Source organism: Oculina patagonica, chromosome 4 (assembly GCF_052425735.1).
Source record: "Oculina patagonica isolate OP01 chromosome 4, crgOcupat, whole genome shotgun sequence".
Classification (NCBI taxonomy): domain Eukaryota; kingdom Metazoa; phylum Cnidaria; class Anthozoa; order Scleractinia; family Oculinidae; genus Oculina; species Oculina patagonica.
The window spans coordinates 6950119-6963069 of NC_135761.1; the positions used below are offsets into that span (position 1 = coordinate 6950119).

The 12951-nt window shown below is 38.4% G+C and overlaps 1 protein-coding gene across 3 annotated transcripts in view; it reads left to right on the plus strand.

Annotated features, from left to right (window-relative positions):
* LOC144649269 (brevican core protein-like) overlaps window positions 1-12951 on the plus strand; it is a 43725-nt gene that overhangs the window by 27675 nt on the left and 3099 nt on the right. For 2 of the 3 annotated variants that reach the window (XM_078508739.1, XM_078508741.1), the window contains exon 2: window positions 12367-12481. In XM_078508739.1, coding sequence (XP_078364865.1) covers window positions 12367-12481 — 115 coding nt within the window. Of the gene's footprint in view, window positions 1-8117; window positions 8557-12366; window positions 12482-12951 lie in introns of those variants that run through there. The other variant, XM_078508742.1, reaches the window with a different exon arrangement.

The following is a 12951-nucleotide window of genomic DNA, read 5'->3' on the forward strand; positions in this document are numbered from 1 at the left end:
CCTTTCTCTGAATGATGACTCAGATAACCTGATGAACAATACATTGAGTAACTATCGGCGAGAAATTTTTCGCGTTCCCTACACCTTTATAATTACCATAAAAAAATAAATCGTCACTATTATTTAGATATATTAAAAAAGCATTGGAAGGGTTATTGTGCTGGCTAACTTTAGCTCAGTTATTTGTTATTTGTCTTGGTAGCTAGGGAAGCGGTTAATTACTGTCACTTCAAAGGTAAGAAGAAACGAAGTCAGATCTTTATCCCTCATAATTATAAAGAACCTCTAGACAAGAGATATAATTATTCATAAGCTACCGATCTACTCGTCTGAGGACAATTGACAAACAAGTCTAGTGTTTTTGTTTTTTTATTTGTCAAATCAAACAGAGAGGCGCTGTCACGCAAGGCTCATTGAACTGATGTCAATTAGACTTCGACAAGAGGATATATTATAAGTCATCCGTGAATATCATTACATGACTGTACACTTTTCTTTCACTAAAACGAAATTACAGTGCCAAAATGTATTGGCTTCCAAAAGACAGAATTTGTGTGTGGTTTTGTCGCAGTAATCACAGCAATGTTTTGATCACCGTGATTCCATGTAGACAAAACATTTGAAGCAATTTGAATTAAAAAAGAAAATGAAAACAACATTTGAGCTACTAGTGCGGTCCGGTATGTCCGAAAAATCGCTCCCGTGGGACTTTAATGCCGAAATTGATTTTTCCGCTGTTTTGCACTAATTTTGGGCCGAATAATAAGAATCCGATGGGGTTCAAATTTTTCGACCGCGTCTTCCCATGTTTCTGGCTACTTGAGGATTTAATTTATGCTAATGAGATGCTAATTATATGCAGGAATAAGTTTTGCGAATATCTTTGCTCTGATTTAAGATAAACGTACCAAATGTTATACGAAGCTTGCTTTTGATTAGTTGAGTCATTTGCCTTTAATTGGTTTCCATGGCAACCGGTGATGACGTCAGAATTAACTACCTGCTATTTTGGCGGCGGCCATCTTGGATCCGCCATCTTGGATTTTTAAACTCTCACTTTTCTGTAGCAAAACAAAGCATTTTAAATAAACTTTAACTAAAGAATTATTTCCAGTACAAACAATGCCCAGTTAAGTGCAAAACGTTCTTTATTCTCCTGTTTTACAGTTTTCTACAAAAATAACATTGACTTTTGTTAGTCCATAGTAACAACGCAAACGCTATTTGTCTTCTTCCAAAGTTGTTCTTCTTGTGGGTAGAAAACCTATTTAAGTCAATTAAAGTTCGGTTCGTCAGGTAGAAAAGCACAATGATGTTTCGTTCCTATTCGTTCTGTCCTGGGTTTCTCTTTTCTTACATAAAAGAAGGAGAGTGACCGATCAAGGTAAGCGTATTTTAAGTTTTATCAGAAGGGAACGCTGAAAGTAAAGCTTTAACAATAAAGTAAGATAAATTTGAGAAGCGTTATTGTACGCCAATCAGGAAATATTTAGGGGTATTCTTTGGAGATCAAAAATCTGTCATTTATTAGCACACTTTCACACCCAAAAAACAAAGCTGTAAAACTCAAAACTTTAGGCTTATTTTCGCAACTTCGAGTCCTTAATTTAAAAGAAACTCGTCAGCTCGAGCTGCACATCTAAGCGTATAGACACAAAACACAAATTATTTATTTAAATTTGTCGTTGTTGTTTTGTTAAATAAGAGTCAAGTAGTAGCGATGAAGTCATGTCTCATTTGGTGTGTATTATCTGCAATGAGCGTTTTGCATTGAATAAGACTCTAACAAGCAACGCTTTAATGATTGAGCATCTGTACAAGTACCTTGGGACAGACTGACATCAAGTCACTTACAGACCGGTGAGTGCCGCAAACCGGTCGATAACAAGGGTATGATGGAGAGACTAAGAGTTGCAAAGCGGGCCTAGACAGACAACTCCTCATCCTCTATCCGGCGAGGCCCTGGTCGTCCTTCTAAGTCATCAACCTCTTCGCGGCCTTAAAGGGCAAGAACACTCCCTGAGTCGCAGCCCGGTGAAACTGTAAAAGATTTACCGCATTTTTTTTTTCATATCAAGTGGGAACAACGCTATTAGAAAAAAGTAAAATACGCAGGGAATATGCAGAAAACGCCTCAGCACTTAATCGATAACCACAGGAGCTGTTTGCGTTACGCTCAGCGCACCTTCGGCGCTGATTGTGAATGTGGTTCTTTAAAATAAGTTGTTCGTTCGGCGTGCGATGTAGAATTAGTTCTGGCAGTTCAAAACACGCTAGCGGACGATTGCTCCAGCTTGAATATGGCTGAAATAAATGACATCTACGTGGCGATATTAAACAGATAGTCGATGGAAATAAGCGGAACAGGAAATTACTAAAAGTGATTAAAACAACTTTTAGGTGAGCAGCTTCCAAAACTGCAGTTTGTAAGTCGCTGCGTTAAAATGAGCCCAACAAAGTTGTATAGTTGTTGTATAGTCAGCTCAAATGGATAGCATGTAGGGATACCATTGAGGGTTTAGAAACTATGACATTGGTGTTGCGGCGCGAAATTATGTTGCACCGGAATTGGTCATTCACTGCAAGCTTTGAAGATTTTCCGAATCCGTCCTTACTCCAGTTTTTTCTCACACATTTGCCGTTTGGCTCGCACGCACTCGATGTTTCGGGAATGCGTGATAAAGAAGTCAACAAAATTGTTAACTTAGCAGGTCAGTTTGATGTCCAAAACACAAGAAGTCAAGTCAAAGATCAACCTAAGGCAAACAAGGGATTGAAACACACCGTGCAAACACCTCTCTCAGTCGGTCTGCCACTCGCTATTCAACCAGTTAGCCAACGGAGAACTGCCTACTCAAGTTAAATACCTAAAGGAAATTGTCTGCCAAGTGTACTGCAAAGCGGGACCTACCACTTTTGCTGAACTTCGATGGGAACTCTTTCGATCCAGGAACTTGGAAGCTAAGATGCTGCCTCCAATGCGTGCTTCTTTACTCCCTTACATCATCCGCGCAAACGTCGAGGCCATGCGCGACATATCCTTTACCACCAGCTGCCCGGATATTCCACCCCTTAAAGAGAATTGCTTTAGCAAACACCAAGGAGCATACGTTCCTGTTATGTGCCTGTCTCTCCCTGCACTCTAAACTGTTGTGGAGCTTAAAAAAAGCAGCTGCAGTTGTTTCAAGAACAGGCTTCCATGCACTCCTCTTCAAGTTGTTAATGTTTTGAAAAAAACGTTTCAAATTCATTCAAAGGTGACACGCAGGTTGATGATGAGGAAGAGGATGATGCTGTTCTTAGTGCATAAACTTAAGTCAACTTAACGGGACTCTAGTTACATTAGTATTAGACATAACAGGAGAAAGACGAGTAGAATACTATGGTACTAACAAAGTACATGCGACTAAAAAAGTACATGTGCTCAATAAAAGGAAGAAAAATAAAGGAAGTTCTGCCCTTATTTGGACATCACTCGTAATGGAAATCGTTAGTTAGTTAAAGTTAATCAAAAAAGGCTATGTTTTGCTTTTGAAAATGAAAGTTCGAAAATCCAAGATGGCGGATCCAAGATGGCCGCCGCCAAAATAGCAGGTAGTTAATCCTGACGTCATCGCTGGTTGCCATGGTAACCAATTTCAGTCAACAGACTTAAGTTGTCAAAAGCAAGCTTCTTATAACGTTTGGTACGTTAATCTTAAATCAGAGCAAAGATATTCGCAAAACTTATTCCTGAATATAATTAGCATCTAATTAGCATAAATTAAAACCTCAAGTAGCCAGAAACATGGGAAGACGCGGTCGAAAAATTTGAACCCCATCGGATTCTTATTATTCGGCCCAAAATTAGTGCAAAACAGCGAAAAAATCAATTTCGGCACGAAAGTCCCACGGGATTACATACCGTACCGCACTATACTTGGGGTAAAACGCGATAAAGAAATTTACACAATTTTGTTCACCTTTCGGCCTGCTTTGCGATTTATTTCTTAATCCCGAAGGTGACAATTCAGTGCGGAAAAACATGTAATTTATATAAAGTAAGTAAATTCATTGTTTAGATAGGAACAGTCTTCATCTGAATGGCATCCAGGAATAGTGAACAAAGCCGCCGTTGTCTCCAAAATGTGTTTTCGTTGTCTTAAAATGATAAGAGTTAATTCAGCCAGCATAATTAGTTAGAATAAGCAATTTTTTCGCCCTTTCGGACCCAATGTCACTTATCTGTTTTAAGTTTTTGCAGTGCGTTTGTCAAGAGTTGGCATGTGTTGTTATATATATAAACAAAGTCGAACTCTCATTGACTTTTATTCGAGCCAAACGAGCCAGAATGAGGGTAAATGAAATTTAACAAAAGTCGCGTAGCGCGAAGGCGAAATTAAACTATCTTGGACTCTCGTGGAAAATTCAATATTGCGGCTCAGAAGGGTTTTTAGCCTTGCCATCGCCCAGAATGCTGCGACACATCTGGGACATTTGCGTATGTAGCTCTCGCCGGGCGCTAAATTTATAAAGCTTCAGTTTTTCAAAGAGCTATATGTTGAAGAATAAGGCGATAAAATGACTGAACACGGTGGGTTTCCCTTAATTACATAAAATCTTGCCACTTTTGAGATAAGATTTATTATTTAAGGCCTTTCTTGATGTTGCTGGGGTAAAAAAAAAACTACTTTCAAACTGGCCGTTTTCATTTATTACCGTACCCAAATTCGCAAGTAGCCAATCAGAAGCCATCCTCGGAGACCCAGGGGCAGTTTGTGGGGCAAGAGAAACGCGAAAAAGCGGGTAAAAAATAGCGCGAAACTGCCAGTTACATAAATCAGCATATAAAAGTTCTATTGACTGAAAGTGCCCCTGGGGAAAGATTCTTACCAGACCAGTTCAAAAAGCTCTCTGAATACTGCCTCGTGATTGGGCAGAAAAATCTTTTGTTTTCCCTTTGTATTATTCTGCCCAATCGACGACCAGCTTGACTTCGGTCCTTTTGTACACAAAAGCCAGTGCTAGAATCGCTGCTGCACGCTTTGCACGCGTAGCTAGTCGCGATCGGCCGCTTGACACATCTGCCTGGTTTGTTCGTGAAAAATATACTCTTGTTTGGAAACGTTTCGCCTCAAACTGTCATCAATCTTTCCGTAAAAGATCTGAAAAACATCCATTTTTATAGCAGTGCAACAAGCTGCATATCGCACACAAACTTTAATAGCTCGCAAGCAGCATTCAAGTGTTACGATTCCTGCGATCGACCACAATCTGAAGAATCCGCCGTTTCTCCGCGGGCATGGCCGTCAAACTTTCGACGTTTTCGACCAGGGGAGGCACTAGCCGAAACTTTTCCTTCACGAGCAAATTCTCCGCTAAAAAGCAAGACAGATATAGCGAGCGAACTGGCTTTGTGTACATACTTCGTTTGCATGAGAACACAACAAAAGGACCACAGTCAAGCTGTTCGCCGATTGGGCAGAATAATACAAAGGGAAAACAAAAGATTTTTCTGCCCAATCACGAGGCAGTATTCAGAGAGCTTTTTGAACTGGTCTGGTAAGAATCTTTCCCCAGGGGCACTTTCAGTCAATAGAACTTTTATATGCTGATTTATGTAACTGGCAGTTTCGCACTATTTTTTACCCGCTTTTTCGCGTTTCCCTTGCCCCACTAACTGCCCCTGGGTCTCCGAGGATGATCAGAAGCGCGATCTACTGTCCTGATATCCTACGATATCAAGTCACTGACCTGATATGCCACCATATCACGGTCACTTTGAATTAAAGTAGTGTTTCTGTACGATGAATTGAAAAGAGGTTTTACCAATAAAACAGAAACTAGTATTTTTAATTAGCTGGTGTTTACCGGTCGTAAAATGAGAAAAACTTTCCCGCCAAAACTAAACTTGAGCGCGCTCGCCAATTGCGCGATGTTTGCCGACGAGTACTGAAACATTCGCACTGAAACAATGGAGTCGGAGTTTCCAAATTTTTCGCTAAATTTGGATTTTGAAAATTTAGGGAATGAAACTCCAAACAAACGAGTAAAAAAATGTAAGAAGAGGACTTGATAAAAGTGTTGAAGACCAAAAAAGTATCAATACAAGCAGGTCAACACATGTTGTACTACGTGTCTGGCAAGCATGGCTTCAACAGATCGAATAATATCACCGGATTTTTGGCTGAATTTGGGTACGGTAAATACCTAATAGTACCTTTTTGGTACGCTTCGGCGGCATATCAGGCTCGTTTGGTCTCACCATGAGTATTTTGGCTCGACTGCGTCTCGCCAAAATACGAACCATGGCTCGACCAAACTCGCCTGATATGCCGCCGAAGCGTACCAAAAAGGTACGATTAGGTATAATGAGTACGGGAAAAGTAACCAACTGATATTCCTAACAATTTTTTTTCGCACAAAAATTCCAATTTACCCTGGAAAAGTTGGCCTGCTATCTAAACTGTACTTTGGTGGAGATTGTTTTCAAATGCGATAAGATTCTTTTCAAATGCGGAGATTCTTTTCAAATGCGATAAGTAAAAGTAGAGTCAAAAAGATGATTTCAACAAGCTTCCCCGTAAATGCGAAACGGCGCGCCAAAGTTGCTCTCTTTGAACTCTCACAAGCCCTCTAATAGAGTTGAGAGCTTCGCCGCCTGAAAAAAATAGCGCTCAAGACTGATAAACATATATGCATCCACGTTCACTTCATTCAGATGGAATTTACATACCTCTTATAAATCTAGTTGTCGGTCCGTAAGATATAGAACGAACTTGTTTTTTCCTCGTTCGTTCTGTTTATGGTCCTTGTTCTCAAGGATCCGTAACCAAGATTTTTGATGCGCTTGGGTCATAAATCAAATGCAAAACATGAGTACGAACCGATAAATTAAAGTTGATGAGATTTGTATTAATTACATTTAAATCAAGCGCGCGAGTCACTCTCAAATTTGGCGAGCCATATTGTACGACCGACCATTCAAAGTGCGCGTAATATTTTTGAGATATAATATTGATAGTGACAACATTTACATTGACTATTTAAAAAAGCAACAATTCAAAGCAGTAAAATTCCCAAAATCCAAACACCACTTATACAACCAGTTCCGATGGTATCAACAGTCCGAAAATTTAAGAGTTTAAGAATTTTTAAGAGTTCACCGTATTTACTCGAATAAGCGCCGCCCCCCGAATAAGCGCCGCCCTAGAATAAGCGCCGCATTTGAGTCTAAAAAGTCAATAAGCGCCGCCCCCGAATAAGCGCCGCAGTCCCGATGCGGCGCTTATTCGAAGAATTCCGTTTTACTAAAAACTGCACTTCAAAGCAACTCTAAAACAAACTTGGACATTTCTTTTCATCAAGAGCGATGCTTTGCAGTTCACAGTGATCGTGATGGTCATTCCTCAGTACATGTATTGCATTGGGCGTCCCGTACTGCGCATAATTGTACGCGTGATTAGTGCGCGCACATTAAGAAAATGGCGGCTTTTCTTAGCTCGGGAGGCGCGGTGGCCTTAGCGTTAGCGCGCTCGACTTCGAGTGTGGAATCCTTTATATATTTCCATAATTTAAAGGCCTGGCTAAATTAGGAAACGTTGTTGTGGAAACATCTGTCCGCAACAATCAGTAAAGCGACTTTAGTTGACTTTGCGACTTTAGGTCCTGGAGTAGGCCTTATCGTTTACTGCGTGCTCTATATAAGTATTCAACCATTACATTGATAACAACCACAACTAAAACAAAGAATTAAACAAGCACCGCTAGACCTCCTCAAAGGAGAAGAAGTCAATTTATGTAAAGTCTAGAGCATCTCTGAATTTCATATATAATAACTTCAACCAAAGGCGGCAAATTAATAATTCACGTCAAAAGAAATGCTTTTAGATTATATATCGATATATATATATGACCCACTGAAAGGTTAAAACCAAGCCCTTTTCCCTCTAGTAAATTATATTTAAAAAAAACATCAATCGATTCTTTTTATGAAGTGACTTAAAAATGGCGAAAACGTCGCTAGGAATAAAATGCCATATATGTTTCAAAGTTTATATAAATTAATATGCAGAAGCTACTCGTTCTATCAACAACATAAATTATGCATTGACAAAAGTAATAACTGATGCATGACTGCACATAAATCCTTATATGCGGTGCACCATTTTGAAATCAACACTGAATTATCGGATAAGAACGTGAATTGTTTTTTGAATAACTGTACAAAGGCAATCAGACATGGTTCCTCTTCTAAATTTTCTAATCTGTTGTTTATGCATCGTCATCGGTGAAGCGAGAGAGATGCATTACGAGGCCCATTCGTCAATTCGATTTGTCAATTTTGTGAAGCACAAGTCTCGCTATCTTGCTGAATCGAAGCATTCGGAAACTAGAGTTCGTGAATTTGCCGACTGTGCCATGAAATGCTTGAAATGCTTATCGTGTCATTCTCTTAATATGGCGTCTTCCCCTGACGACGGAGAAATGTTTTGGTGTGAGCTGTTGCTTGCTGACATGTTCAACAGTTCGCAAAACTTTAAAAAGAATGCAACCTCTCATCACTTCTCCAAATGGGTAAGTTACGTATGACATTCTGGTCTTTAAAAGTTTAGGTTTTTTGCGGATACGTATGAACACCGTTTATTTTGTTCTCACTGAATGGATTTTTTTCTTATTACTTTTTTTAATCGAATGGAATAACAATTGAGGCCTCGTTTATGACTAGGGATACGATCACATGTAACGTTTATCAGGCCAAGAAGCTAAATTTGATGATTCCCTTAAAAAAAAAAAACAAGTTAATTTAAATGTTCGAATCGTATATGAACTAACATAGGGCTAAAAATATACAGCAAATTGTAAACAATTACCATTCGTGTAGTGAGTTTGCTTTGAGTGAATTTAGATAACATCCTCTTTTCATGCTTAGAAAACACGTTGATACTCTGTGCTCTTTTTGCCGACGTTCACAGTTGTCACATACAGAGAGCGAATTGTTAAATTAAACTCTGTTTTAAAGCTCTAAAATCAATTCACCGCTATTATCATTTTTTGACTTATTTTTATGTTTTAACATGTGTATTTTCCTTTCAAATTAATTTTTGTATGTTTTAGTGCCCCGCATTAGCTTTTAAAAGCTGAATATTTTCAGACACTTTCAAAGTTCATGACAACGATGATTTACTAATTAGAATTTTTACCAAATTTGCAAGCCAATATATGGTTTAACATTGACTTAACTTAGCCGCATCCGCCGAACGAATGTCAATAAGAAACTGTTAATTTACTAACAAAAATCACTAAATATCGTAAGTAAACACAGGCGGCCCAAGCTCTCTATCAGATCCTTTGGACGTGACTCTTGCTTACGAGCGGTGTTGTGTTACAAAGATTCGATTTATAAGGGTTTGTATGGGAAACAACGGTTTTGCTTTAAAAGTAAAAAAAAAAATGTATATTTTGTGAACAAAGTTGACTTACTCTGATTCGTTGTTTCATTCTTTATTTTCTGCCAGATTCTCAGGTCGATACAACGCGTTTTCGGCGAGTTATCGTTATTTAGGTGTCCACTGCTAAAATAAAAACAAGGCTGTACACTGATTTCCGGAGTGCCTGTCGACCCAATGAATGATTTGCCACTAATCGGATCCTGTGTTTTGCGTAGAGGATTCTGGGATCGCTAGGGGGCAAACATTGCAAGTCGCTAGAAGAAGATATATGGCGAAAAGTCGTTTTGACGTTCAAAAATACGATTGTGAAGAGAAATCAACGCTTTTTCGCCAGTATTTTATCAGGAATGAATATGGACATTGTTGAGTCTCGAAAAGTGTAAGTTTCTGTTTGAATAACCGCGAAATATGTGATCAAGTTTACCGATAAACCTCTGCTTTCGCAAGCGCAAGCGGCAAGGTTTATTTTGAAACTGACATCCCAAAATGTCTCGAAATATTACAAGTTAGGTATATATCTGGAGGAACTTACTTAATAAAGTCCTTTGAGTTGTATTTACGTGTGTACATGATTATTTCTATGCTCATTTATACAAATAATATTAGAATGCCCGGTAGCTGCAATCACTGTCTCGAACTGTCATTATTGTGCTGTTTGTGATGTGTGATAAACGATCGAATGTACCCAGAGAGTCAAAAACAATTCTTTCTCGCGATGGAATATTTAGATTCTACTCGCCCAATAATAAGAAAGATGATTTGTCATGAGCATGGGCTCTCTTTAAAACAAGGTTACATCTTTCTCGAAGTAAAGCTTAGCAGCCTCTAGCTAAACTAGACAAATCACAAATGTCATCCGCGATACGAAGAAACACATTATTATTTTAATAATACAACACTGTACCGATGGACATCCTCACGGATAATTTAAGATCTTTTCCTTCTAGAAAGAACTTAAAGTACATCTTGCAAATATAAATGAGCCAAGATAAATCACAACAGTCCGAATACATAACAATAAATACGGTGCAGATGTGTAAAACTGTACTACCGGGGAACCACGCAGACCTACGACCTCTTCGAACCTCTACACATTTTCTGGCGGCATTGTTAGGGCTCTACTAAACTTAAAATACTTCTTACTAATATAGCTGACAGGATATAGTTCCCTTTATAAACAAGTTATAAACAAAATACGTTAAACGACCAAATCCAAAAGCGATTGGCAAATTTATAGTCACGATTGTAGGAGTCTGTGAATGTCTGTCACCATTTTATACGAAGCCATAATAATTATTTGTTATTAAAAGACGTAACTAATAAGTTAACAACTTGTGCAAACGTTAAATATTATACAACTACTGAAAGGGATTTATTGAGCTATTTTCAATTTTACAATATTTCGAGACCCCAGTTACGCGCGTACGCGATGTCTATTTCACAATACATGTAAACCTTCATAAAAGCGGTAGATTTTATCGCATATTTTACGGTTATTCAAACAAAACCTAACATTTTCATCGTACCAACATAACCCAAATTCATTTCTGATAAAATATTGGCGAAAAAGCGTTGATCTCTCCCCAAAATCGTATTTTTGAAGGTCAAAACAATTTTTCGCCATATATTTTCTTCTAGCGACTTGCCTGTGAAGTAAACGAACCAACAATATATTTTAATTTAGCTGGTCCTTCCGTTTTCACCGCCGACTTTTAAATTTCGAGTGTATGAATTCAAGTTTGGGATAAAATTTCGAGTTGGAGTTAGAACAACAAGTCAGAGTTAAAAATACTACTTCTAAGTTCTGTTTTAAATTTATTTATGGCCATAAATCTGAAAAAGTGTCATCCTGACCTATATATGAACGTATACACTACCAAAATAACCCTAATCTAACCTAATGAGGCTAACCGCATTGCTAATGAACCTAGCCGGGGTGCTAATCTGGCTTATCAGTGTGCTATTCAGGCTAGCTTGAGTGTTTTTCAGGCTAAAAACATAGTAATTTGGCGTTTCAACTCGAACTCATTTTTTTTTTTTCTGGAAAGCGATATTTTCCACTCGATCTCGTGAAATGGACGCACACAATTTTGTGCCATTATTTGAGATAAGCGGGCTTTGTTGATACATAGTCAAAGACTTACTGAATTAAATTTACTATCCAAACATTGTTCCCAATTTATTGGCGCATAGTTATTGTTTTCTTTTTAATTTTTCCTCAAAGGAATTGCGATATGCAACTTGGCCGTAAGTGTAAAAAAATATTATTTTTTGGCTCATCCCATTTCTCACAACTGGACAAATAAAGGCCAAAAGCGATGTTAAACGAACAATTTTTGCAAGGATTTACTGTTGTGCAGCGAAGATTATTAAATATTTCATTTTTAACTCTGTTGGCGTACAATTCAAAGCGACTAATGAACTGCCATATTTAAATATTTTTAAAATGGTGATAAGAACCTTCAATACACCTTACAGGTTTTTGTCAGACTTTGTCTACAGTAGTCGACAAACCATGCTGTACTACGAATTCTGATATTTACCGTATGTCAAGATGAATTTTAAATTTCTGTCCAGATATTTTTCTTTAAAGAAAAGCAACATCAAAAACAATGGAAAGCCACCGTGGCAGCTATGTTGGCATAGACTGGAAATCAGTTTTTCTTATTGGATTAAAACAAAAATAAAAACAAAAACCCAAACAAAAAAATCTAGATGAGAATGGACTCTTGCAAACCAAAGTTCACGTCACCATTCAGAGCAATGACAAACTTGTACCCAGAACCCTCACCGTCTTAGACTTGCAAAAGAGAATGGACCTTGTATGCAACGGTTTAAACTCACCCACTCTCGCCTGTTTAAATTATCCTGTTTAAATTATCCTTCTTTAAGTGCTAGTATTATTTGTTTCTTATTTTTTCCGTTGCTATTTCAGTCTCCATGTTTGAAAAAACCATGTCTAAACAGAGGTTCCTGCGTTGCAAACTACCAAGATGATACACACAGATGCCTTTGTGAACCTGGATTTGCTTGGAAAAATTGCCAATTGAGTAAGTTAATTTCCCCAGATAAAGCGTGCATACTGTTCCCCGCGGCTACTGGTTCTCATATAATCGCTACGATCGTTTCTATCACCGCTGTCACTTCAAAAAGTGGTATTGCGATCGGGGCGATTATATGAGGACATAACACAGACGATCGCTAACGTCGGCGGCGATTAGGGTAATCACGATCGCTTAAATCGCACGTGACTCTATTTGGGCGATTTCACGCAGGAAGACAATAGTAGAACGTTTCTTAGGTCATCACCCACAAAAGGCAAAAAGGAATCATTTTCTACAGTGCCGTTAAGGGTGCACAAAAAACTGTCAGCTGAAGCGCTGTCGGGCATATCAGTTCGTCAATGAAATAAAAAACCGGACTTTGGTATGATAAGGCTCACATGCCTTTGAACAATAGTTTACAACAACGCAGCTTTTGCAATTGTTTAAATGTAAAACAGAAACAACAACGACAACAA